Source organism: Corythoichthys intestinalis, chromosome 3 (genome assembly GCF_030265065.1).
Source record: "Corythoichthys intestinalis isolate RoL2023-P3 chromosome 3, ASM3026506v1, whole genome shotgun sequence".
Classification (NCBI taxonomy): Eukaryota; Metazoa; Chordata; class Actinopteri; order Syngnathiformes; family Syngnathidae; genus Corythoichthys; species Corythoichthys intestinalis.
The window spans coordinates 25909393-25935933 of NC_080397.1; the positions used below are offsets into that span (position 1 = coordinate 25909393).

The 26541-nt window shown below is 42.0% G+C and overlaps 1 protein-coding gene across 1 annotated transcript; it reads right to left on the reverse strand.

Moving 5' to 3' along the window:
- On the reverse strand, positions 1 to 25124 carry ddx31 (DEAD (Asp-Glu-Ala-Asp) box polypeptide 31). The gene is made up of 20 exons (XM_057833025.1): positions 24915 to 25124; positions 24747 to 24842; positions 24611 to 24681; positions 24470 to 24545; positions 24359 to 24402; positions 22916 to 22986; positions 21525 to 21634; positions 21419 to 21460; positions 21279 to 21343; positions 21101 to 21220; positions 13464 to 13570; positions 13218 to 13399; positions 13023 to 13157; positions 11182 to 11241; positions 11068 to 11118; positions 10863 to 11002; positions 8726 to 8810; positions 8540 to 8651; positions 253 to 519; positions 1 to 166 (listed from the first exon to the last, which is right to left on the reverse strand). The coding sequence occupies exons 1-20, from the start codon at positions 24969 to 24971 to the stop codon at positions 138 to 140; spliced, it is 1920 nt and encodes a 639-aa protein (XP_057689008.1). The 5' UTR covers positions 24972 to 25124; the 3' UTR covers positions 1 to 137.
- Between the last annotated feature and the right edge of the window lie 1417 nt (positions 25125 to 26541).

The following is a 26541-nucleotide window of genomic DNA, read 5'->3' on the forward strand; positions in this document are numbered from 1 at the left end:
TTTAAAAAAAGACCCATCAAGGAAGACTTTATTGGTTTTTTCTGTATGACCAATTGAATGCATATTTCTGCCTGGCTTCTGATAAATGAGTCCATCCATCCATCGTTGGTCCGAGTGCCTCCGCGACTGTCTCTCGCTCATTTCTCGGCCATTTTCTCTGCCGCCGCTGTTGAAACATGCACACCGAAAGCCATTTTTTTGCCGTTCACGATTTGAAAGTAGCACCACGTGAAATTGAGTTAAGCTACCCACCTTGCTGCCGCCGCTTCTTTTTAATCACAACGCCACTGGAGAACTCGTCGGCGTCGTTCTTCGTCTTCGCCCGGGACCTCTTGGCTGGGCGGCGACGATCGGCGTCGCGGGCGCCTCGCGGGGGCCCGGCGCAGGCGGCCAGGCCTTTGGGGGCGTCCCTCAGGCCGAAGCTCTTGGCGGCGTGGCCCAGGTGTAACGCGCGGATGTGGAACACGTGCTTGAGGCGGGCCGGGTAGCTGGCGTACGAACGCAGGTACGAACCCAGCGCTGAGGGTGTCGTTAAATGAGAAAAAACCCATCAGATTCTCTCACTTCAATTGGGTGTCGGTCGCCATCAGTGACAGCTGATGGGTTCAAAAAAATGCTCATCCTCTAGCTTAGATACATCCCACCACTAGTAGACGTTCAATCCATTTGAAGCAGGAAGGGTGGCGGCAAATAAACATCTCAATGGCAGATAATGAGTAAAGAAATTAGTTAGGACTTGAATTTATGTCATCGCAGTGACTTTGATGGGAACCTCACTGCAGGGTGGCAATGTTGGTAGAGGCGATTGAAAGGTCTTTTCATGCGAATGAACACTCATTCGCTGCAAACCCACTTCAAATAGACTGGACGTCAATGGCTTAACACAGCTTAACTCGTCTGCCATTGAGAGCGGTAGACGCCTAATCCATTTGAAGTGGGAGCTCTGTCAGCGAATGAGGAAATGTGAATTCGCTGCTGCCCTCCAGCTTTAAAAGGATTGGACATCTACAAGTGATAAAGTCAATTTTAATTGGCGACAGAAGCATGAAAGACCTTTTGTCGCGCCTACCAACATGGCCACGCTGAGGTGACATTCCCATCTAAGTCAATGCATTGGCATGAAGGTCAAGTCATAACTAGCTTATTTCTGTTTAAGATTTTATCGGTCTCAACGCATCTGCTATTTATTCAGAGGCTGCCATTGACAGGGCTAGACATCCAATCCATTTGAAGTGGGAGGTTTGGCAGTGAATGAAGCCTGCCGCTTCAAAAGGACTGGACGTCTACCAGTTATAAACTCATTGATGGCAGAAACATGACAAGGTACGGCTTGAGGATAGTATGTTGGTAGGGGCCACGTAAAAATCAATGCATTGATAATAAAATGTAGGGTTGTTCCGATCATGTTTTTTTGCTCCCGACCCGATCGTTTTAGTTTGAGTATCTGCCGATCCCGATATTTCCCGATTCGATTGCTTTTTTTGCTCCCGATTCAATTCCAATCATTCACGATAATTTTTCCCAATCATATACATTTTGGAAACGCATTAAGAAAAGAATGAATAAAACTCGGTCGAATATAGACAAGTTTCCGAGGTACCTCCGGTTTACTTCCTTATGTCTTCCTACCCCTTCCGTTTCCGCCTGTTTACCATTGAAGTCAATGGCGGTGGAATCGAAGTTGGAAGGTCTTTATACAAGATCCCTGTTATGGAAGGTAATGTGCTCTAAAAATACAAAACCTAAAATCTGGCGCATGAAACGACTTGTTGCCTTTGCTATTGATATTACGATGATAATTGTAATTACGAAGTTTAATCGTTTTTATTACAACTAGCTTCTGCTACTGCTGCTAGCCGCCTGTTGCCAATCGTGTTTGAATGCACCGCATAAATCCAAGTGTTACAAGTTTTTATTCGTTTGTTTACAGCTGGGAAACGCTGTTATAAAAGGGAAGACAACTTGACTTGTACGTTGATGGACATATATCGAACATATACAGTGCCTTGCAAAAGTGTTCGGCCCCCTTGAACCTTGCAACCTTTCGCCACATTTCAGGCTTCAAACATAAAGATATAAAATTTTAATTTTTTGTCAAGAATCAACAACAAGTGGGACACAGTCGTGAATTGGAACAAAATTTATTGGATAATTTATAACTTAATAATAATAACTTTTTTAACAAAAAACTGAAAAGTGGGGCGTGCAATATTATTCGGCCCCCTTGCTACTTTGTACTTTGTAGCGCCACCTTTTGCTCCAATTACAGCTGCAAGTCGCTTGGGGTATGTTTCTATCAGTTTTGCACATCGAGAGACTGACATTCTTGCCCATTCTTCCTTGCAAAACAGCTCGAGCTCAGTGAGGTTGGATGGAGAGTGTTTGTGAACAGCAGTCTTCAGCTCTTTCCACAGATTCACGATTGGATTCAGGTCTGGACTTTGACTTGGCCATTCTAACACCTGGATATGTTTATTTTTGAACCATTCCATTGTAGATTTGGCTTTATGTTTTGGATCATTGTCCTGTTGGAAGATAAATCTCCGTCCCAGTCTCAGGTCTTGTGCAGATACCAACAGGTTTTCTTCCAGAATGTTCCTGTATTTGGCTGCATCCATCTTCCCGTCAATTTTAACCATCTTCCCTGTCCCTGCTGAAGAAAAGCAGGCCCAAACCATGATGCTGCCACCACCATGTTTGACAGTGGGGATGGTGTGTTCAGGGTGATGAGCTGTGTTGCTTTTACGCCAAACATATCGTTTTGCATTGTGGCCAAAAAGTTCAATTTTGGTTTCATCTGACCAGAGCACCTTCTTCCACATGTTTGGTGTGTCTCCCAGGTGGCTTGTGGCAAACTTTAAACGAGACTTTTTATGGATATCTTTGAGAAATGGCTTTCTTCTTGCCACTCTTCCATAAAGGCCAGATTTGTGCAGTGTACGACTGATTGTTGTCCTATGGACAGTCTCTCCCACCTCAGCTGTAGATCTCTGCAGTTCATCCAGAGTGATCATGGGCCTCTTGGCTGCATCTCTGATCAGTTTTCTCCTTGTTTGAGAAGAAAGTTTGGAAGGACGGCCGGGTCTTGGTAGATTTGCAGTGGTCTGATGCTCCTTCCATTTCAATATGATGGCTTGCACAGTGCTCCTTGAGATGTTTAAAGCTTGGGAAATCTTTTTGTATCCAAATCCGGCTTTAAACTTCTCCACAACAGTATCTCGGACCTGCCTGGTGTGTTCCTTGGTTTTCATAATGCTCTCTGCACTTTAAACAGAACCCTGAGACTATCACAGAGCAGGTGCATTTATACGGAGACTTGATTACACACAGGTGGATTCTATTTATCATCATCGGTCATTTAGGACAACATTGGATCATTCAGAGATCCTCACTGAACTTCTGGAGTGAGTTTGCTGCACTGAAAGTAAAGGGGCCGAATAATATTGCACGCCCCACTTTTCAGTTTTTTATTTGTTAAAAAAGTTTAAATTATCCAATAAATGTTGTTCCACTTCACGATTGTGTCCCACTTGTTGTTGATTCTTGACAAAAAAAATTAAATTTCATATCTTTATGTTTGAAGCCTGAAATGTGGCGAAAGGTTGCAAGATTCAAGGGGGCCGAATACTTTTGCAAGGCACTGTATTGTTTGCGTTCCACAATGATGATGACAGCTCGACTCCCGGGAGAGGCCGAGAGAGAGGCAGGAATTGTGACAGACGGTGGTTCACCGAGATCGCCGTGATCCAACTACGAACTTGTGAACGGCAGCATCTTTAAATATATGCTATTGGAGCTGGAATTACCGAGGACGGGAAAAAAGCACATCTAAATGCCTCCGTGATGTTGCTATTAGTTCACGAGGCTCCGGAGCTCTGCGGTCTGATATCACATTCTTGTATGCTATTTTTGCAATACTTTTATAAATGTGATTTATTGACTTGTTTTGGACATGCACCAATCGTTTTAAATAAAACAAGAAATGGGATCATGTCTAAATGTTTTATTGCGATCAATGCTTGCAATAAGAAAAGAATGACATACTATTTGTGTTTATATCATATGTACATAACCTTGTAGCATTTCCTTGTAACAAAACAATCCATGTCAGCCCTTCTGCAGTCGGCAAATGTAATATAACTTGTAATTTCACCACATTTTGGTCACTAATGGCCGTAGTATCAATCTATTCCTCACGTTAACACAGGCTGACCGTTGTTAATAATTTTGTCCACGAATGATCAACGAAGTAACACGAACTGCCATCCAATCTCATCTACGTGTCATCTACGTCGTGCTGAATCAATTTTTGAAGATTCCATGGGTTGCTCTGGCTTGATTTCGTAGTTTTATCGTCATCAATACACTGCTAATACACTGCTACGTCAACCGGACCGGAAGTGCCAAGCAGACATTTTCCAAGATGGCGGCGCCCATATTTCGCTCAGGAAACTTGTCTATATACATTCAACATACAGTACATAAGGACTGTATTTGTTTATTATGACAATAAATCCTCAAGATGGCATTTACATTATTAACATTCTTTCTGTGAAAGGGATCCACGGATAGAAAGACTTGTGACTTTGTATATTGTGACTAAATATTGCCATCCAGTGTATTTGTTGAACTTTCAGTAAATGATACTGTAGCCATGCCCAAATGCATGATGGGAAGTGGAACCATGACTGTGCGTAGTGCTACCAATTGATATATCTTTTCTGCGTTGGGAAATAACAAGGTGTTAAGGAAAAGATCAATTGCTACCTTGCTTCCCCACATTGCTTCCCATGATATTTCTAATCGTAGGGAGAGGGTTGTAAGGCTTTAGCCAATTAAAAAAAGGCTCCAAAGGCTGCCAAAATTCACTCTACTCATTTTACACTGCCTTTTATCGCTCTATAAAGGTAAAACGGCGCCATTACAGATTGAGCGTGACAATGCGTGAGTGGGTCGTGCAGTGCATGCATTAATTGCGTTAAATATTTTAATGTGATACATTTTTTTAAAAATCAATTACCGCTGTTATCAGGATAAATTAGATAACCCTACCGCAAGCCTACACTAAAGACTCTGGATGAGTGTAACATATTATGTCTGTAACGTTAAATACAATTAGAAAACGATTTAATTAAAAATGTATTAAAAAAAAGGAATGGCCGATATTTTTTTTGCCGATTCCGATACTTTGAAAATGATCGGGACATCTCTAATAAAATGGCCTATTATATGTTTTAACTAGCCTATTTGATGGATGTCAAAGCATCTGCTAATTTACCCAGTGGCTGCCACTGATGACACTAGACGTCCAATCCAGTTCAAGTTTGAGGGCCTCCCACTTCAGATGGATTGGACATCTTACAGTGAAAATCTCATTTCACAGCAGAAGGATGACTGGACACAGCTGATTAGGGGTGTGACAAAATATCGAAATGGTGATATATCGTGATACTTTGTATCCCAAAAGTTTATCGATATGCTCCTGCCAAGAATCGATATACAGTGGGGCAAATAAGTATTTAGTCAACCACTAAGTTCTCCACTTGAAAATATTAGAGACGCCTGTAATTGTCAACATGGGTAAACCTCAAACATGAGAGACAGAATGAAAAAAACAAAAACAAAATCACATTGTTTGATTTTTAAAGAATTTATTTGCAAATCATGGTGGTGAATAAGTATTTGGTCTATACCAAAAGTTCATCTCAATACTTTGTTATGTAGCCTTTGTTGGCAATAACGGAGGCCAAACGTTTTCTGTAACTCTTCACAAGCTTTTCACACACTGTTGCTAGTATTTTGGCCCTTTCTTCCGTGCAGATTTCCTCTAGAGCAGTGATGTTTTGGGGCTGTCGTTGGGCAACACGGACTTTCAACTCCCTCTTCACTACGTGGCGCCATAATGATAACAAGAACGGGAAGCAAAAATCCCAGAACCACACGGGGGGACCTAGTGAATGACCTACAGAGAGCTGGGACCACAGTAACAAAGGCTACTATCAGTAACACAATGCGCCGCCAGGGACTCAAATCCTGCACTGCCAGACGTGTCCCCTAGCTGAAGAAAGTACACGTCCAGACCCGTCTGCGGTTCGCTAGAGAGCATTTGGATGATCCAGAAGAGGACTGGGAGAATGTGTTATGGTCTGATGAAACCAAAATAGAACTTTTTGGGAGAAACACAGGTTCTCTTGTTTGGAGGAAAAAGAATACTGAATTGCACCATACCCACTGTGAAGCATGGGGTTGGAAACATCATGCTTTGGGGCTGTTTTTCTGCAAAGGGACCAGGACGACTGATCTGTGTAAAGGAAAGAATGAATGGGGCCATGTATCGAGAGATTTTGAGTGAAAATCTCCTTCCTTCAGCAAGGGCATTGAAGATGAGACGTGGCTGGGTCTTTCAGCATGACAATGATCTCAAACACACAGCCAGGGCAACAAAGGAGTGGCTTCGTAAGAAGCATTTCAAGGTCCTGGAGTGGCCTAGCCAGTCTCCAGGTCTCAACCCCATAGAAAATCTGCGGAGGGAGTTGAAAGTCTTGCTGCCCAACGACAGCCCCAAAACATCACTGCTCCAGAGGAGATCTGCATGGAGGAATGGGCCCAAATACCAGCAACAGTGTGTGAAAAGCTTGTGAAGAATTACAGAAATCATTTGGCCTTCGTTATTGCCAACAAAGGGTACATAACAAAGTTTTGAGATGAACTTTTACTATTGACCAAATACAGTGGTACCTCTACATACGAAGTTAATCCGTTCCAGGAGCTTGTTTGTAAGTCGAAATGGTCGTATGTCGAGCAGGATTTTCCCATAGGAATACATTATAATTCCATTAATTCGTTCCACAGCCCAAAAACCTTCACTAAATCCTTAAAAAATACTGCTGGTACTATTACAAATGGCAATTACACATAGCAAAACAAATAAATTATAAATCAAAATCGGAATAATAATAATAATAATAATAATTCCTGTATTAATGTAACGAATCGGGTTCTAATGTGGCGGACGTTTTTTGCTGACCCTGAACGCACCGCGGGGCTGACGTGCCAGAGACAGACCGGTGAGCTTGAGTTTCACTTTCACTTTGAATGTTTTCTTGAGAACACCGTCAATTGCGGCAGACAGAAGGTGTTTTTGTTTTGAATAAGTTGTGAAATAAATGATAAAAACGTGGCGATTTCTCTGGAGATGTTACCACAATAAGAATTGTTAGCCTAACTTATAAAGACTGGCGAACGATGGTCGGAGGAGGACCGTGGAGATGTATTGTTGAGCCATTTCACGGATGCCCACCCTACGCTCATTTTTTCTGTCATTTGCATCTTCATTTAGAAGGTAAGCGTCAACTTTTTCCTTGTTTCACCACCTGTACCAACCTTTTCTGAAACCAGTGTTGATTTGTCACACAAGAAAATCCGCCGTGCATTCGTCTGCGGTGCTGCCATTGTCGTCGTATTTCGAGCATGTCGTCGGATGTAGAAACAAATGGCGAGTCAAATTTTACGTCGGATGTCGAAAAGTTCGTGTGTCGAAGCGATCGTATGTAGAGGTACCACTGTACTTATTTTCCACCATGATTTGCAAATAAATTATTTAAAAATCAAACAATGTGATTTTCTGGGGTTTTTTTTCCCCACCTTCTGTCTCTCATGGTTGAGGTTTAACCATCTTGACAATTACAGGCCTCTCTAATATTTTCAAATAAATTAGTGGTTGACTAAATACTTATTTGCCCCACTGTACAGTTTTAAAAAGGTCTCAATGTTTTTTTTTTATTTTAAGGAACCAACAAGTTGTTACCAAAATCTTCCACCATAATAGTGTCTCAGTGAACTCTAAGGCTGCCATTGACGGTGCTCGACGCCCAATTCATTTAGACTGGGAACTTTTGTTCATTCAAAACCAGAGCATTCACAGTCATTCGGTCCGATTTTAGGGGCATTTACAGGTCACTTGCTGTTCATTTTAGGGCATTTCCTGTTGAGTTTGAGTCACTGCCTATTTATTTGGGTGAATCCCAGGTCACTTCCTGTTCTGCAACTCAAAATAAACAGGAAGTGACCCATAAAATACCCCAAAATCAACAGGAAGTAACTGAAAATCAACAGGAAAATAATCTTAAATGGCCCAAAATTACCTCATTGCCTGGCATTGGCTGCCACTGACGGCCATCGACGTTCAATCCGTTTGGACGTCTACTAGTGATAAACTCATTCCAATTCACAGCAAAAGCTTGTTTTTCTGTTTATTAGTTGTTTGTAGAATATCCTAGAATGATTTTCTTACCAATGTATCGATAATCATTTTATCGCCATATCGTCAGATCGTTATCGTGAGCTTTGTATCGCAAATCGTATCGTATCGTGAGGTACCAAGAGGTCCCCACTCCTACAGCAGATTGTATCATCTATTTTACACTGCGTAGCTATCTTGGGTGAGGCCATCACGAAAGTACATAGCATCGGCAAATAATACCGATGATTTCTTATTAGCGGCCGTGAAACTAAATTATTGACGGATTTAGGTGGGTACCTTTTTTGGCGTTCCTCAGGGATGTGGCGTCCGCGTGGACAAAGTTCTCAAAGTGAGTCTGCAGGACGGTGGCACGCACACGCGCTTCCTCTTCCGGAGGTCCGCGGCGAGTCTGAGGAGCGTTGAGGACAAGAGGGATCAATGGCAGGAGTCGACAGACTGAAGAAGACGGGCGCCTGTCGCTACCTGGCCGCGGCCTCGGCTCTGCCGCTCGTAGGCGTCGTCCTCGGCGAGCCGGGCGAGGATGTCGTCCAGTTTCAACTCCGACAGGCTGAAAGACATGATCCAGAAATGGCCCAAAATGAACAGGAAGTGACCCAGAAATATCCATTAAGTCATTTACTGCCATTGATGGTACACAAGAAATTAAATGAAAGCAGACAGACCTTTCAGTCAAAATGAATTGGACATCTAAGCCCCATCATTATCCGCCAATGTGTTCATTTTGGGGTATTTACAGTTCACTTTCTGTTGATTTTGGGTCACTTGCTATTCATTTGGGGACATTTCTGTGTCAACACCTGTTCGACAAACCTCTGTGAAGTTGCCCCCCCCCCCCCCCCATCAAATGCAAGTTTCAAGAAAAATTATGTCATACGTTTGTGCTAAACATTTTTTTGTTTGTGCTGCTAATGTTTTTGAGATATGAAAAAATCTTTTATAGGTCGATCTGAGGTCAGCCTGCCTGCCAGTTTGATAAAAAATGGTGCCATTCGTTTGTGCTGTAAAAAAAATTCATTTGTGCAGCTATTGTTTTGTAGCTATTGAGATATTAAATTCGAGTAAAGACGTCAATTGCAGCCCTTCCGTAGTAGCTGACTGAGCGTACCAACTCTTTCAATAACAGAGGGGTGTCTGAACAGCTCGAAATTAATATTTCAAGCCCCCCATTTACTGCAAAATAGACCGGAAGGTGTGCCATTGGTTTGTGCTACATTTGCGCTAGTTGTTGTGACACCCCTCTATTTTTGAGAATTGGTACGCTCCGTCAACCAAGGAGTTGGATAAGGAAAAAGCTGCGAGTGACGTTATCACTCGAAATTAATATCTGAATATCTATGAAACGATTGCAGCACAAATGAACATTTTTACAGCACAAACACAGCATAAACGAATGGCACCATTTCGGGTCCATTTTGCAATAAAAGGGGGCTGCGTGACGTCATCACTCGAAATATCTCAAAACGAAAGCAGCACAAACGAAACATTTTACAACACAAACGACTGACACAATTTTTAACACTAGAAGTCCCAGAGAATTCTGGTACCCCTACTAGTCCGAAACAATGGCCGATATGGCCTCTCCCCCGGAAAACCCGGAGGTGGCCAAAATGACCCGAGTGCTTTTGAATTGGCAAGTCATTGACGGACAGACAACAGCCGTTCATATGGAAATGCAACCACTAGACATACATTGACTTCAGACACAATGACCACAACACATACTCCATGCCCTTGATTCAGTCCTTCTAATCTATAGACACAATTCTTGCTTTACACTCAAATTGCAGTTCTAAAACGCTTTTTTTTTCTTCTTCAAAACAATGTACACATTTGGGCCATCCTTTCTGTCGTTGTGTGTGGAGTATAGGAGAAGTGAATTGCAAAATGTGTAAAAAGTGTCAAATTTCATAAAAAAATGGAATTAAATAAATGTAGCTTGACTTGAACAGACACAAACTATCACATGAGTCACGGAGGAGAGGCCAAATCGACCATTGCTAGGGAATATTAGGAGTGTTTGTCTTGGGAAAGGCCAAGTCGGCCTCTGCTGGGTTTTCTAGTCAAATTGGTTGCTGGTTGACTTCAGAATTACCTATAAAAGAATTGTAAATATTTAAAAAACAATAGAAGCAAAAACAATTTTTTTTCAGCACAAACTACCATAGATGAATCACATTCTTTCAATAAAATTGCGTCTGATGGGGTGCCAACTCCACAGAGGTGTTCAGCGACCTAAAACCAATCGGAAGTGACCTGAAAATGCCCCTGAAATTAACTCATTGGCTGTCACCAGACCAAATGATCGCTGCGAGACTTCCCATTAGAAATGAATTGGACGTCTAACCCAATCATCGGCAGCCAATGGGTTCATTTGGGGGTATTTACTTCCATTACAGTGGCCCAAAATCAGCAGGAAATGACCCAGAAATGCCCCAAAATGAATGGGAAGTGAGCAAAAATGAACAAAAAGTGATCTGAATTGCAAAAAATGAACAAGTGACCCAGAAAGCCTCCAAATGAGCAGGAAGTGACATAGAAACCCGCTTTAAATGAATTCATTGGTTGCCATTAACGGCTTGAGATGGATCGGCACGCTCACCCGATGTCGCCCGCGGCCAGTTCGTCGACGAAGGCGGACTCGCCAGGCGTGAGGAAGAGGAGGCTGCTGCCCCCCGAGCCCATGCGGGCCGTGCGCCCCGCGCGGTGGACGTACTCTGACAGGCTGCACGGAGGTGTGTACTGCGCGAGCCACATAATCACATCACACTCGAGATCGGAAGCGTGTGTGAGTGTGTGCGCGTCACCTGCACGATCCACGTGACTTGAGGGAGGTCCAACCCGCGAGCGGCGACGTCCTGAAAACAGCGCCACCCCGTCGGTCACGGCGCAGAGTGAAGTGAAGTGAAGGACAGACTGACCGTACACAGCAGAACTCCACGGGAATCTTCACAGAACTTTTGGAAGACCTCCGAGCGCTCCTGACCAGAAAAAAATAAACGTACCGTAATTTTCGGACTATAAGGCGCACCTGACTATTGGCCGCCACCCACCAAATTTGACCCGAAAATGACATTTGTTCATAGATAAAACTGCACTGGACTATAAACTGCAGTTGTCCTCACTGTATTATGGGATATTTACACCAAAAGATATTAACCGGTAACATGACAGAAATGAACCACCATAAAGCTTTGAACTAGGGCTGCAGCTACCGATTATTTTAGTAGTCGATTAATCGATAAACTAGTTAGTTCGAATAATCGAGTAATCGAATAAGGAACATGAAAAATTGAAATACCTGAGCTGAGCCTCAACTGGTATAAAAAATAAATAAATGAGGATCTATGTACAACAAAGGAACAACTGGCTAACTTACATAGCAAAATTCCGCTAGCTTAAATGCTACAAAATGCTTAAGTTATTTTATTACTATTTTTTTTTAAACAAATGGTTCAGACACATATTCTCACAAAAAATGTCTAAATACAATCTAAATTACGAATGCATTAAAAAAACATTCGCTCAAACAAAAACTTAGCTTATGTTGGTCTTAACAGGGAGCAGCTGGATTCAACTATGTAAAATGAGGCAGAGTAGAGGGCAGTGTATCCACTCAAATCAATAAAACTAAATGCAAACACTTTCAAAATAAACCGTTACAACGCCACTTTAAACCAATACTCGAAGCAGAAAAATTCAATTTTAATATTTTTTTCTAATTGAATACTCGAGTTAATCGATTAATCGTTGCAGCACTACTTTGAACTAATTGGCTGCAAAGCTACATTGCTTCAAGAAGCATCAATTGGCCATCACTGCACCCTTGGGGGAGACAGTCAACCTCTGCTAACATCAGCTTTCAACACTGTTGTTGTCCAACATGCCTCCTAGCATGCATTGCAGCGCTACAGATGTAAATAATCAAAAATCATGTTCTGTGCTAATTATTTCTTCAGTTACTGTTCGTTGACTGCTATGAGACATAATAATGACATTACACTGTCATGAGCATTAACGAATGCTTATAACAGATGCCATTTAGTGTCATCCGGCAAATTATCTTACTTTTGAATGGATGTAAAAGTTAGTGACATAAATTGCCGGATGTCACTTAATGACATCTGTCATAAGCATTCATGTAATGCCCATGATAGTGTCATGTTACAATTATGATGGTCTTATGATGCCACTGTCAAAAACAAAGCATTACCTATTAACCCAAAGCCGCAGGATTCAAAATGAGGGGAAAAAGTAGCAGTTTATAATCCAAAAATTACCGTAGGCGGATTGGCATGAATCGACTCCGAACACAGCCCGACATTGAATTTTGGACTGATTTTTTCTTTGCATCAAAATTTTGTTGGGAAAAAAAAAAAAAAAATCAGTAGATTACGAAAATTCAGTCGGAAAATTTCAGCAGCTAATAATTCAGTAGGTTGCATTTAAAAAAATAGAATCAACTGCAGTAAAAAGTCGTGTCGTGTGAAAATTCACCAAAAAAATCAGTAGGTTGCAAAAATTCAGCCGCTGACAATGGTCTCACATGAATTCAGTACATTAAAATACAAAAATCAGTCAAAAATAAACGAGCGTGTTCCGTAAATGATACATTTGGCTGCAAAAATTTGAGTAGGTCACAATACGTTAAATGGCAACATCCGGGAAATCCAACTGAATGAAACAGATTGCAGCTGTTAAAAACATTTTTTTAGGTGTATTTTGATACTAAAAAACAGTCAGTGACCGATTTGTAGCTCACCTCCTGAGGCATGTTGCCGTGGAGCCGCAGAAAGCAGAGCCCGGCCCGCCGATTGGCCGACAGGACGCCACAGAAGAGCGAGTACAGGAAGTCCACCTCCTCGCAACTGGAAACGAAGACCATGGCCTTCTTGTCCTAACGCCCGCAGGACAAGGTCAGGACAACGTAGACAACAGAGGACGCGGACGTACGTACCCGGCAGTCATGTAGCAGGAAGGCAGCCAGACAAACCAGTCGGATTTTACTGGGCACCAACGCCACAAAGTGTTTGAGCTCCGTCGGCACGGCAAAGCTCTCAGACGGGCCGACGGCGGAAGGCTCGCTAAGCTGTACTTTGATGGGATCCTTCAGACAAATGTCCGCCAGATGCGTCACGCCTGAAACACACGATGGGGGGAAGTGACGACGAGTAACACTCAAGCATCACAAATGCGTATCCACCTTGCGTCAGTGTTGCGGAAAGGAGGACGTTTTGTCTCTTCGTTCCGGCTGAGTTCAAAGCGTTCAAGATGATGGTCAGATCCTTCTCAAAACCCAAGTCCAACGTCCTAAACTCACACAAAAACATCTCTTAATTGACATCCATTTCAGATGCGAAAGGTTTTGAGTCTTTTTTTTAAGCTTCTTCCTGTAGAGTTTCTATTCATTTTGGGATATTCCTGGATCACTTCCTGTTCAATAGGCAACAAATTTTAGTAAGCGGTGTCTTGTATCAAATTATTGCAGATATGCGATATTACTGTCCCAAAAAGGTTTTTTAAACCAATTTAACTACTAACCTAGTGACAATTAATCTTAAACCACCCATTCGAATGCAAAACAAAACTATAGTAATTTTTTTAAGGCAACCACAAAATGGTGAGAAAGCCAACATTATTATTATTATTTATTAGAGTTTTTGATTTGAGCCAAAATGACTTACCGTATTTTTCCGTATAAATCGCAGTTTTTTTTCCATAGTTTGGCTGGGGGTTGCGACTTATACTTAGGAGCGACTTTCAACAATGTGATTTTCTGTTTTTTTCCCACATTTTGTCTCTCAGGGTTGAGGTTTACCCATGTTGACAATTACAGGCCTCTCTAATCTTTTCAAGTGGGAGAACTTGCAAAACTGGTGGTTGACTAAATACTTATTTGCTCCACTGTATTTGTGAAATTATTAACACATTATTATATCATTTCCCATGTTATATTGGTGTTTTGGAGCGACACTGATGGTTTGGTAAACTTGTTAGCGTGTTCTTTATGCTATAGTTATCTGAATAACTCTTAATAGCTATGTTACACTAACATACTGGCCACGTCCGCATTTCGTTGTTCATGCATCATGTAACATTGTCATACTGTACACTTATTCAGCATGTTGTTCTCTATTGTATTTTTATTTTAAATTGCCTATCATGATGGTAAATGGACAGTAATTATATAGCGCATTTATCTGCATGGTTACCACGCTTTACATGAGCACACATTTACCCATTCATGCATGCATTCACAAACGAATGGGGCTGCTGCCATGCAAGGCGCTGTCAACCCATTGGGGGCAAATCAGGGTTCAGTGCCTTGCCTAAGGGCACTTTGACAGTGGGCAGTCGTAGCCGGGAATCGAGCCACTGACTCTTCGATCGAAGGACAACTCCAGCTACCAACTGCGCCACGGCTGCCAGATGACACATCTGTTCTATGCATTGGATTTCATCAAGTAAATTTTCCCCAAAAATGCGACTAATACTCCAGTGCGACTTATGTTTTTTTCCTCTTCGTTGGGCATTTTATGGCTGGTGTGACTTATACTCAGGTGCAACTTATAGTCTGAAAAATACAGTATCTTGGCCCGCAAAGTGCGCATTTGAGCAAATTTGAAGGCAAATTATTCCGTTTTTTTTTGTCTATCCAACTTTTCAAGATGGGTGTTATTTGAAAGCTCTCAGTGTAGAAGCTGAAATACGTAAGAGCAGGGCTGCAGCTAACGAATATTTTAGTAATCGAGTATTCTACTGAAAATTCCATCGATTGAGTAATCGGATTAAAAAAAAAATTTTAGGTAAAGAGCAATTATAAATATACATGAGAATACATGATACAGTGCCTTGCAAAAGTATTCGGCCCCCCTGAATCTTGCAACCTTTCGCCACATTTCAGGCTTCAAACATATAGATATGAAATTTAATTTTTTTGTCAAGAATCAACAACAAGTGGGACACAATCGTGAAGTGGAACAACATTTATTGGATAATTTAAACTTTTTTAACAAATAAAAAACTGAAAAGTGGGGCGTGCAGTATTATTCGGCCCCTTTACTTTCAGTGCAGCAAACTCCCTCCAGAAATTCAGTGAGGATCTCTGAATGATCCAATGTTGTCCTAAATGACCGATGATGATAAATAGAATCCACCTGTGTGTAATCAAGTTTCCGTATAAATACACCTGCTCTGTGATAGTCTCAGGGTTCTGTTTAAAGTGCAGAGAGCATTATGAAAACCAAGGAACACACCAGGCAGGTCCGAGATACTGTTGTGGAGAAGTTTAAAGCCGGATTTGGATACAAAAAGATTTCCCAAGCTTTAACCATCTCAAGGAGCACTGTGCAAGCCATCATATTGAAATGGAAGGAGCATCAGACCACTGCAAATCTACCAAGACCCGGCCGTCCTTCCAAACTTTCTTCTCAAACGAGGAGAAAACTGATCAGAGATGCAGCCAAGAGGCCCATGATCACTCTGGATGAACTGCAGAGATCTACAGCTGAGGTGGGAGAGTCTGTCCAAAGGACAACAATCAGTCGTACACTGCACAAATCTGGCCTTTATGGAAGAGTGGCAAGAAGAAAGCCATTTCTCAAAGATATCCATAAAAAGTCTCGTTTAAAGTTTGCCACAAGCCACCTGGGAGACACACCAAACATGTGGAAGAAGGTGCTCTGGTCAGATGAAACCAAAATTAAACTTTTTGGCCACAATGCAAAACGATATGTTTGGCGTAAAAGCAACACAGCTCATCACCCTGAACACACCATCCCCACTGTCAAACATGGTGGTGGCAGCATCATGGTTTGGGCCTGCTTTTCTTCAGCAGGGACAGAGAAGATGGTTAAAATTGACGGGAAGATGGATGCAGCCAAGTACAGGAACATTCTGGAAGAAAACCTGTTGGTATCTGCACAAGACCTGAGACTGGGACGGAGATTTATCTTCCAACAGGACAATGATCCAAAACATAAAGCCAAATCTACAATGGAATGGTTCAAAAATAAACGTATCCAGGTGTTAGAATGGCCAAGTCAAAGTCCAGACCTGAATCCAATCGAGAATCTGTGGAAAGAGCTGAAGACTGCTGTTCACAAACACTCTCCATCCAACCTCACTGAGCTCGAGCTGTTTTGCAAGGAAGAATGGGCAAGAATGTCAGTCTCTCGATGTGCAAAACTGATAGAAACATACCCCAAGCGACTTGCAGCTGTAATTGGAGCAAAAGGTGGCGCTACAAAGTATTAACGCAAGGGGGCCGAATAATATTGCACGCCCCACTTTTCAGTTTTTTATTTGTTAAAAAAGTTGAAATTATCCAATAAATTTTGTTCCACTTCACGATTGTGTCTCACTTGTTGTTGATTCTTGACAAAAAATTAAAATTTTATATCTTTATGTTTGAAGCCTGAAATGTGGCGAAAGGTTGCAAGGTTCAAGGGGGCCGAATACTTTTGCAAGGCACTGTATTTCATCTAATATTGAACCATTATTAGTAGGAGTGGGAACCTCTTGGTACCCCACGATACGATATGCGATCAAAAGCTCACGGTAACGATGATCTGACGATATGGCGATACAACGATTATCGATACATTGGTTAGGAAATCATTCTAGGATATTGTAAAAACAACTGATAAAAAGAAAAACAAGCTTCTGCTGTGAATTGGAATGAGGTTATCACTAGTAAATAGAGTTGTGCAAAATTTCAGATTCTTAGATTATTCGCGATTCGCCCGTGGAAGATTCGAGAACGATTCACAAACATCCAAATTCCGATTATTGAAATATGCGAAGAAAAGCGGAAGTACACAACACTCAGCGCGCCGCGCGGTCTTCGGGACGGAACGGAGCGAGAGGAGCTAAACATCATGCTTCCCAATACCCGGCCCCTCGGGTAATGCCAATGCGCAACTCACGGCTCTAGCTCAACTCATGCAACGAGATAAAAAAACACAACAACATACCTGACTGCTGCCGAAAAGCTGCTCCAAAGTACATCCATATAATGTTACGGTGGATATCATTTATATAGGACTAGATGCAATATAGATTTGGTAGTGTTAGCAGCACATCTACAAAAAGCTAGATGCGGGCGTTATAAACGGCCGCCATCTTAAAGCAGTACACTTCCCTGCAAGGCTGTTGTAGCGAACCTTCCAAGCAAACCTAATTAACTTTTTATCTAAAATACTCCTAAATCGGTAAAATATTGACTTGAATCTATCTTTAAAATAGTTTTAAAACTTTCACATGTCGAAAGTAGACAAAAGGGAAATTATGGAATAACGGGAGCAATTTTAACAAATTTAATGGTTGATTCACAACATTAAATTAATTGAATGTAGTTTAAAGCTGCTGATACAGAATGGGGACTGGAGTTTTTAATTTAATGTTATTTTTGTATATTTGTTTACTGCTATATGTTAACTTGATACTGAAATAGTAGTGTGGTTTAGCCTGAGAGTATTTTTGAACAATTTTGGAACTAATGTACAAAACATTAAAAAAAAAAAAAAAAGAGAAAAAAAAAAGGAGGGGGGTGCATCAATAATCGTTTTATAATCGAATCGGAGCCTCTGAATCGTAATCGTAATCGAATCGTTAGGTGCCCAAAGATTCCCAGCTCTACTAGTAAACGTTCAATCCATTTGAACTGGGAGGGTGGCAGCGAATGAACGAACCCTCCCACTTCAAACGGATTGAACGTCTATGGCCGTCAGTGGCAGCCAATGCCAGGCAATGAGGTAATTTTGGGCCATTTAAGGTCATTTACTTGTTGATTTTCAGTTAGTTCTGGTTGATTTTGGGGTATTTTATGGGTCACTTCCTGTTCCTTTTGTGTTACAGACCTGGGAATCATCCAAATGAATAGACAGTGAATCAAATTCAACAGGATTCAACCTGTAAATGCCCTTAAATGAAAAGCAAGTGACCTGTAAATGCCCTGAAAATTGGACAGAATGACTGTAAATGCTCTGGTTTCGAATGAACGAACGTTCCCAGTCTAAATGGATTGGGCGTCGAGCACCATCAACCATCAGTTAACTGAGACACTATTACGGTTGAATATTTTGGTAGCAACTTGTTTGTTCCTTTTTATTATTTTTTTTTAGTCATTGACACTTGTTCAAAACGATATCTCGATTCTTGGCAGGAGCATATCGATAAACTTTTGGGATACAAAGTATCACGATATATCACCATTTCGATATTTTGTCTCACCCCTAGCAGTGACGTCATATGGACACGCTGCCGTACTTCACAGTGTTATTTAAATACACCACAAGGTGTCAATGGCGAGTTTTAAATTAATAAGATATCAAGCCCATGAGTGTGTTTTGTCCCTCGACAAACGCCGTAGTAGTTTTGTCTTCACAACAAGCAGGACTACTGATAATGGCTCCCAGCATCATAGTCTGGATATTGTGACTAAATATTGCCATCCTGTGTATTTGTTGAGCTAAACGTGTTGCTAAAATCTTTAAATAGAATTTGACCAAAGTCTGAGTAAGTTTTTATGTGTATTTTGCATATTTATTTTGATAGTGAATTTGTGAATGCCAGTTCTCTTTGCATTGTTGTTTAACTGTGAGACTAAGGTGACATTAATACGGATTGAAGCACTTTTCTTTTTGTGAACATTATTTTTTGAGAGATATATTATTTTTGTTGTATTTTCATTATATGATTCTTATGTTTGTAATGAAGGAGTTGCGGAAGGTAATGCATACAGTTGTGGTCAAAAGTTTACATACACTTGTGAAGAACATAATGTCATGGCTCTCTTGAGTTTCCAGTTATTTCTACAACTCTGATTTTTCTCTGATAGAGTGATTGAAACAGATACTTCTTTGTCACAAAAAACATTCATGAAGTATGGTTCATTTATGACTTTATTATGGGTGAACAGAAAAAAGTGATCAAATCTGCTGGGTCAAAAATATACATACAGCAGCGCTAATATTTGGTAACATGTCCCTTGGCCATTTTCACTTCAATTAGGCGTGTTTGGTAGCCATCCACAAGCTTCTGGCTGAATCTTTGACCACTCCTCTTGACAGAATTGGTGCAGTTCAGTTAAATTTGATGGCATTCTGACATGGACTTCTTTCTTCAGCATTGTCCACAAGTTCTCAATGGGGTTTAAGTCAGGACTTTGGGAAGGCCATTCAGAAACCTTAATTCTAGCCTGATTTAGCCATTCCATTACCACTTTTGATGTGTGTTTGGGGTCATTGTCCTGTTGGAACACCCAACTGCGCCCAAGGCCCAATCTTTGGGCTGATGAAGTTAGGTTATCTTAAAGAATTTGAAGGTAATCCTCCTTCTTCATTATCCCATTTACTCTCTGTAAAGCACCAGTTCCATTGGCAGCAAAACAGCCCCACAGCATAATACTACCACCACCGTGCTTGACGGTAGGCATGGTGTACTTGGGGTTAAAGGCCTCACCTTTTCTCCTCCAAACATATTGCTGGGCATTGTGGCCAAACAGCTCAATTTTTGTTTCGTCTGACCACATAACTTTCCTCCAGAAGGTCTTATCTTTGTCCATGTGATCAGCAGCAAACTTCAGTAGAGCCTTAAGGTGCCGCTTTTGGAGCAAGGGCTTCCTTCTTGCACGCCAGCCTCTCAGTTCATGGAGATGCAAAACACGCTTGACTGTGGACACTGACACCTGTGTTCCAGCAGCTTCTAATTCTTGGCAGTTCTGCTTTTTGGTGATTCTCGGTTGAATCTTCACCCTCCTGACCAATTTTCTCTCAGCAGCAGGTGATAGCTTGCGTTTTCTTCCTGATCATGGCAGTGACAGAACAGTGCCATGCACTTTATACTTACGAACAATTGTTTGCACTGTTGCTCTTGGGACCTGCAGCTGCTTTGAAATGGCTCCAAGTGACTTTCCTGACTTGTTCAAGTCAATGATTCGCTTTTTCAGATCCATGTATGTATATTTTTGACCCAGCAGATTTGATCACTTTTTCTGTTAACCCATAATAAAGTCATAAAAGAACCAAACTTCATGAATGTTTTTTGTGACAAAGAAGTATCTGTTCCAATCACTCTATCGGAGAAAAATCAGAGTTGTAGAAATAACTGGAAACTCAAGAGAGCCATGACATTATGTTCTTCACAAGTGTATGTAAACTTTTGACCACAACTGTATATACGGGGCGGTCCGAGCTACGAATCTCAACGCCTGTGTCCACTCTTTCTCTCTACCTTACACCCCACTGTAAGGAAAACTACGCCGTCAGTCAAGGGACAAAACGTACTAATTGGCTTGATTGCTAATTAATTCAAAACACGCCATTGACATCTTGGTGTATTTAAATCAGTACCTCACACAATTAATGAGTGACACTTTTATTTTTTTAAAAGAGTGACACGTGGAATTCCAGCAGCGTAGCCATGTGACGTCAACGCCAAGCGTAGTCAGCAATGGCAACCTACTAGTTAAAATAATTTTACAAATTTTATTGAAACGAAAACATTAAGAGGAGTTTTAATATCAAATTATAATAAGTCGCACTAACGTTTATCTTTTAAGAACTACATGCCTTTCTATCCGTGGTACCCTTAAAAGAACATCATTTTTTATTTTTTATTTGGCTCGGTGACGGGATGCGACGCTGCTTGTTCCTTTCACTATGAAGGGTTAGCATTTGCTTTGCCACACTGTAATTAACTTGCTAACTTGTATGGGCAAACACATACACCAACACTGCCGATGTTATGACTGGCTACATTGCGGGCTAATTCATTGTATTAGCTTGAATATTTGATACTAAATCAGCATGTAATGAATCCAAAAGAAATGGCGTGTACCTGTCGGCCTCGTCCAGAATGAGCCAGCGTACCGCGCTGAAGGCGATGCTGAGGGTGTTTTTGATGTGATCCACCAGGCGTCCTGGCGTGGACACCAGGATGTTGATGCCTTTGCGAAGCCTGCGAACGTATGCTCGTTTTGGCCCCATTGCAACCCGCAAAGTTAGGCCCAACCCACCTGGCCTTCTCCGACTTCCTCTTCTCTCCGCCCATCAGGACTCCGGGGACGATCCACGTGAAGGGCTGCCGACAGACGGGCGAGACAGACGCTGAGTCGGCTGGTCATTTTATTTGGCGATGCGTGCACGCGCAGTTTACCTTCAGGAGTTTCTGGAAAGTGGCAAAGGTCTGCAGGGCCAGCTGGACAAACGACAAGGTGTCAATCACGCATAGTGGGAATTAGAACCAGGAGTCGCTTCCTCACCTCTCTGGTGGGGACGACCACAACAGCGAGGGGGCCATCCGAGCGCTGGATTTTGTTCGGCAGAGCCTGAAGCGTCTGTACCAGCGGGATGGCGAAAGACAACGTCTTACCTGCATGGTTGGGGGGGGGGGGGGGGGGGGGGGATCAATAAAAGTAAAATGCTCTTTAAAGTTTTTTTCTTCTTCTCTCTATAGCATTAAACCGATGGCCTGTCGTTGACAACAGTAGAAGTACCAATTCACTTAAATTGGGAGGACCGGCTACAAAGGCTCACGATGCAGTGCCACTGAAAATAGATTGGACATCTAGTGCCATTAACGGCAGCCAGTGAGTTTATTTTGGGCATTTACCTGTTCAATTCGGGGCATTTCTTGTTTACTTCCTGTTCATTTTGTGGCGTTTCTGGGTCACTTCCTGATAATTTTTTAGCATTTCTGGGTCACTTCCTGTTCATTTTCGGTCATTTCTGGGAACTTAATTTTAGGGAACTTCTGGGTCACCTCCTGTTGATTTTCATTCACTTCCTGTTGATTTTGGGGCATTCTCAGGTCACTTCCTGAAGATTTGGGCCATTTCCAGGTAAATACTATTCCTTTAAGGTTGCTCCCTTTTTATTTTTGGTCAGGTCCTGTTGATTTTGTGGCATTCCTTGGTCACTTCCAGTTCCTTTCGGGGCATTTCTTGGTCACATCCTCTTCATTTTGGGGCATTTCTTGTTCACATTTTGTTGATTTTAAGGAATTTCTGGGTCACTTCATGTTGATTTTGGTGCAATCACAGGTCACTTTCTGTTAAATTCAGGTCAAAATGAATAGAACGTGAGCCTTAAGGCTGATTTATGCTTCTGTGTTACGGTGATGGCGGAACGCATTGCTCTGGAATTTACCGGCATGCATCTACGGAGGCGTGGTTTTGTCTTTGTGCGGTTTTGGAAAGTGTGCATTTGCTGCTGCAGCTAATCAGTAGTGAACAACATATGTTATTAGTACAAATGTTGAAGCGTAGGTTGCACACAAGACATTTGTTGACGAATGTTTGAAAATGGCATTGTTGTTGTGCTGAACCGGAAACAACGTTCTGAGTGGACCAATCACAGTCCTTCAACGTTCGCGTCACGCATGTTGTTGTGACACGTAGTCAGGATTTTTTGGAGGTGCACGTCAGGCCAACGCGTAGGGTCGTAAAACGGGTCTGTGTTAATGGCATAGGTCTGCCATCACCGCTACACAGAAGCATAAATCAGCCTAAAGTCAACGCTCACAGCAACTCACTGGCTGCCATTGACGGCACTCAATGTCCAATCGATAGAAAGAAATGGATTGGAGATTTAGCAGCATCAATGGCATGTCAACTTTCAGCCTTCTTACACGATGGGTGTTCTGTACACACACCTGAGCCTGTCTGAGATCGGACAACGGCGTCTCTTCCCAACAGCAGCGCCGGAATGCTCTGCTTCTGCACGCTGAGAGTAGAAACCTGCGTCAGATCGATTGCCGCGAGTTCGAAGTCCCGCTCGCCCGACAACTATTGGCTGATTATTATGTTTTTAGGGGAATGGCGATCGGTAAATCAACCCCGCCTCCCCCCAAAAAATAATGCTAGCCATTGACCGATGGATTACATATATTAACTCATATCAGCCAATAGAGCTGGGAATCTTTGGGCACCTAACGATTCGATTACGATTCAGAGGCTCCGATTCGATTATAAAACAATTATTGATGCACCCCCTCCTTTTTTTTTTTTTTTTTTTTTTTTATGTTTTGTACATTAGTTCCAAAATTGTTCAAAAATACTCTCAGGCTAAACCAAACTACTATTTCAGTATCAAGTTAACATATAGCAGTAAACAAATATACAAAAATAACAGTAAATAAAAAACTCCAGTCCCCATTCTGTATCAGCAGCTTTAAACTACATTCAATTAATTTAATGTTGTCAATCAACCGTTAAAGTTGTTAAAATTGCTCCCGTTTCCATAATTTCCCTTTTGTCTACTTTCGACATGTGAAAGTTTTAAAACTATTTTAAAGATAGATTCAAGTCCATATTTTACCGTTTTAGGAGTATTTTAGATAAAAAGTTAATTAGGTTTGCTTGGAAGGTTCGCTACAACAGCCTTGCAGGGAAGTGTACTGCTTTAAGATGGCAGCCGTTTACTAACATCCGCATCTAGCTTTTTGTAGATGTGCTGCTAACGCTACCGAATCTCTATCATCTCATCTAGTCCTACATATGATATCTACCGTAACATTATGCGGATGTACTTTGTAGCAGCTTTTCGGCAGCAGTCAGGATTGTTGTTGTGTTTTTTTTATCTCGTGGCATGAGTTGAGCTACAGCCGTGAGTTGAGCATTGGCATTACCCAAGGGGCCGGGTAATGAGAAGCATGATGTTTAGCTACTCTCGCTCCGCTCTCATTGCGTTCCGAAGAACGCGCGGCGCACTGAGTGTGTTGTACTTCCGCTTTACTTGGCATATTTCAATAATCGGAATTTGGATGTTTGTGAATCGTTCTCGAATCTTCCACGGCCGAATCGCGAATAATCTAAGAATCGGAAATTTTGCACACCTCTATCAGCCAATATATCAAACAGGGAACATAAACATTATCCTATTACATTGTCTACATATTGGCCAATGGCCTAGCATGAAAAAAAAAGGCCAGACATCGGCCCGATACGTGGGCCGGTCGATACATTGGTCGACTTTCAGTTAAAGGGCTTTGCTGTTGTTCATGAAGAAAATAGCAATGAGTTCTGCAGGTCAGATTTTTCAAAAATCGGCAATCGGTCAGAAGATGGTGATCGGTTCAACCCCATTTCAAAGTAACCTGGTCAACGTGGAAACGTTGAAGACTTTGTTGAGTGTTGCCACCTGTTGGATGGAAACCGCAAATCAGGATGGAGAAGTAGCACAGTGTGTGCGTGTGTTTACGTGTTACCAGATGAGGATGAAGGTTCAGATCTGAGAAGGATTCCGAGGTGAAAATCTTCTCGCTTACTGGACAAACTTGAGGCCTTAGCAAGAGAAAAAAAAAACTGTCACGTGACATGACGAGGACCAATGAGACTAGGCGGCTGACCTTTGCACCGCAGGTATGTCTGGGTTGTGTTTAAACAGCGACGAAGTCTTGACCCCCGTCCCGTCGTCTGTCTGCCCAAAGACATGGGACCGTTGAATGAAATACTGCCTCTCTGTTAGCGTTTCCCGTCACTTACCTGCATGCGTGAAGGAGGCGGGGCCCGTGCCCGGAGCTCCGCCTTTTGCGTCCTGGCCTTTTTAAATTCCTTCCGGCGCTTCCCATCAGGCACGTCCTTAGTGATGAATACCCGCGTTACGTTTGTTCTCAGACTTACGGTGCAAAAAATTGAAGTGAAATGCCTCACTCGCAAAGGTGAACAGGAAGTGACGTTGATACACAGCTGATCGTCCGAAGAAGACATCCTCGCCAAGTCACGTGGTGAGCCAACTCTGGAGCAGAGTTAAAGCGCGCCGTCTGCTGCGTTCAAGGACCTTCTGGACACTTTTGACATCAACTTCCGAGACCCATAAACGAACGTTATCTGCAGCGAGTTCACTCCAGGTTGACCTAAACGCTGAAACAAACATTTTAAGTAACTTCTAATTTTCTTCCAAGCACAAAAATTTCCTAAGTGTGTTGCGAACAGCTTCTTTCACGTTCACAAGAACACCATGTGCCGCTCGCTAAGGACATTCTCGCACTAGTAAGCACTTCCGGTCACTCAAGCACTGAATCGAGGACGCAAATTACAATGCAAATAATAAATCAGAATATGAAGAAGGCTAATAACTTGCCTTCCAACACGCCGATCGAAACACGCCTGGGAATACTTCCCTTGTCGTCACTAAGCCACACCCACGCTTCTTCTTCTTTGCATTTCCGGTAGACTCGATGACAGTATGGTGTACTGCTGTCGCTCCCTGGCGATGTCCGCGATTTTTTTTTTAATGTTTAAAAAAAGATGCATAGTAGAGAAGCTCATCAGGCCTAACATTAAAATTATGCTAGTTATGACTTTGTTTTAATGTTAATGCATTGAATGTGACGTAGAGGTGTGACAAAATATTGAAATGGTGATATATCGTGATACCTTGTATCCCAAAAGGTTATCGATATGCTCCCAGTGGCGCCACCAGGGGGTGGCCAGGGGTGGCCACGGCCACCCCTATAAATTGGTTAGCCACCCCACTGGCCACCCCGCTTGCCAGTATATCGTTAGATTGTTGTAGCATCAGTTATGCATTTCATCCCAAATTAATGCATTTATTTTGTTTTGTTAAATGTAGGGCTGTCAAATTTATCGCGTTAACGGGCGGTAATTAATTTTTAAAAATTAATCATGTGAAAATATTTATCGCAATTAACGCATTCGCAGTACGACTCACTCACGCATTGCCGCAAACAGCCTACAGTGGCGCCGTTTTACTTCTATACAGAGATAAGAGGCAGTGTCAAGTGAGTGGAGTAGATAAAAGCATTCATTGGGGCCGTGCTTTTAATTGGCAACAGCTTTGTCATCTCTCCCACAGCAACTATAAATATTGTGGGAAGCGACGTGGGGAAGAATGACAGGAGTTGATCTTTTGCTTAACACCCTGTAGTGTATCCAACGCAGAGAAGATATAGCATTTGCAGCCACCACCCACAGTCATGGTTGCACCACTTCCCATCATGCATTTGGGCAGAACAGTTAAGTCGCTACAGTATCATTTACTGAAAGCTCAACAAATACACTAGATGGCAATATTTAGTCACAATATACAAACTCAAATTTTTCCTTTAAGAATTACAAGTCTTTCTATCCATGGATCTCTTTCACAGAAAGAATCTTAATAATGTTAATGCCATCTTGTGGGTTTATTGTTATAATAAACAAATACAGTACTTATGTACCGTATGTTGAATGTATATATCCGCCTTGTGTCTTATTTTTCCATTCCAACAATAATTTACAGAAAAATATGGCATATTTTAGAGATGGTTTGAATTGC

What these genes read in the sequence shown, in the direction of transcription:
- ddx31 (XM_057833025.1), bottom strand. Translation starts at nt 24,971, where the DNA reads ATGTCTTCTTCGGACGATCAGCTGTGTATCAACGTCACTTCCTGTTCA. An exon ending in TCCTGCTACATGACTGCCGG is followed by an intron (nt 13,158 to 13,217) that starts GTACGTACGTCC and finishes TGCGGGCGTTAG; the next exon opens with GACAAGAAGGCCATGGTCTT. An exon ending in CTGGCCGCGGGCGACATCGG is followed by an intron (nt 8,811 to 10,862) that starts GTGAGCGTGCCG and finishes CATGTCTTTCAG; the next exon opens with CCTGTCGGAGTTGAAACTGG.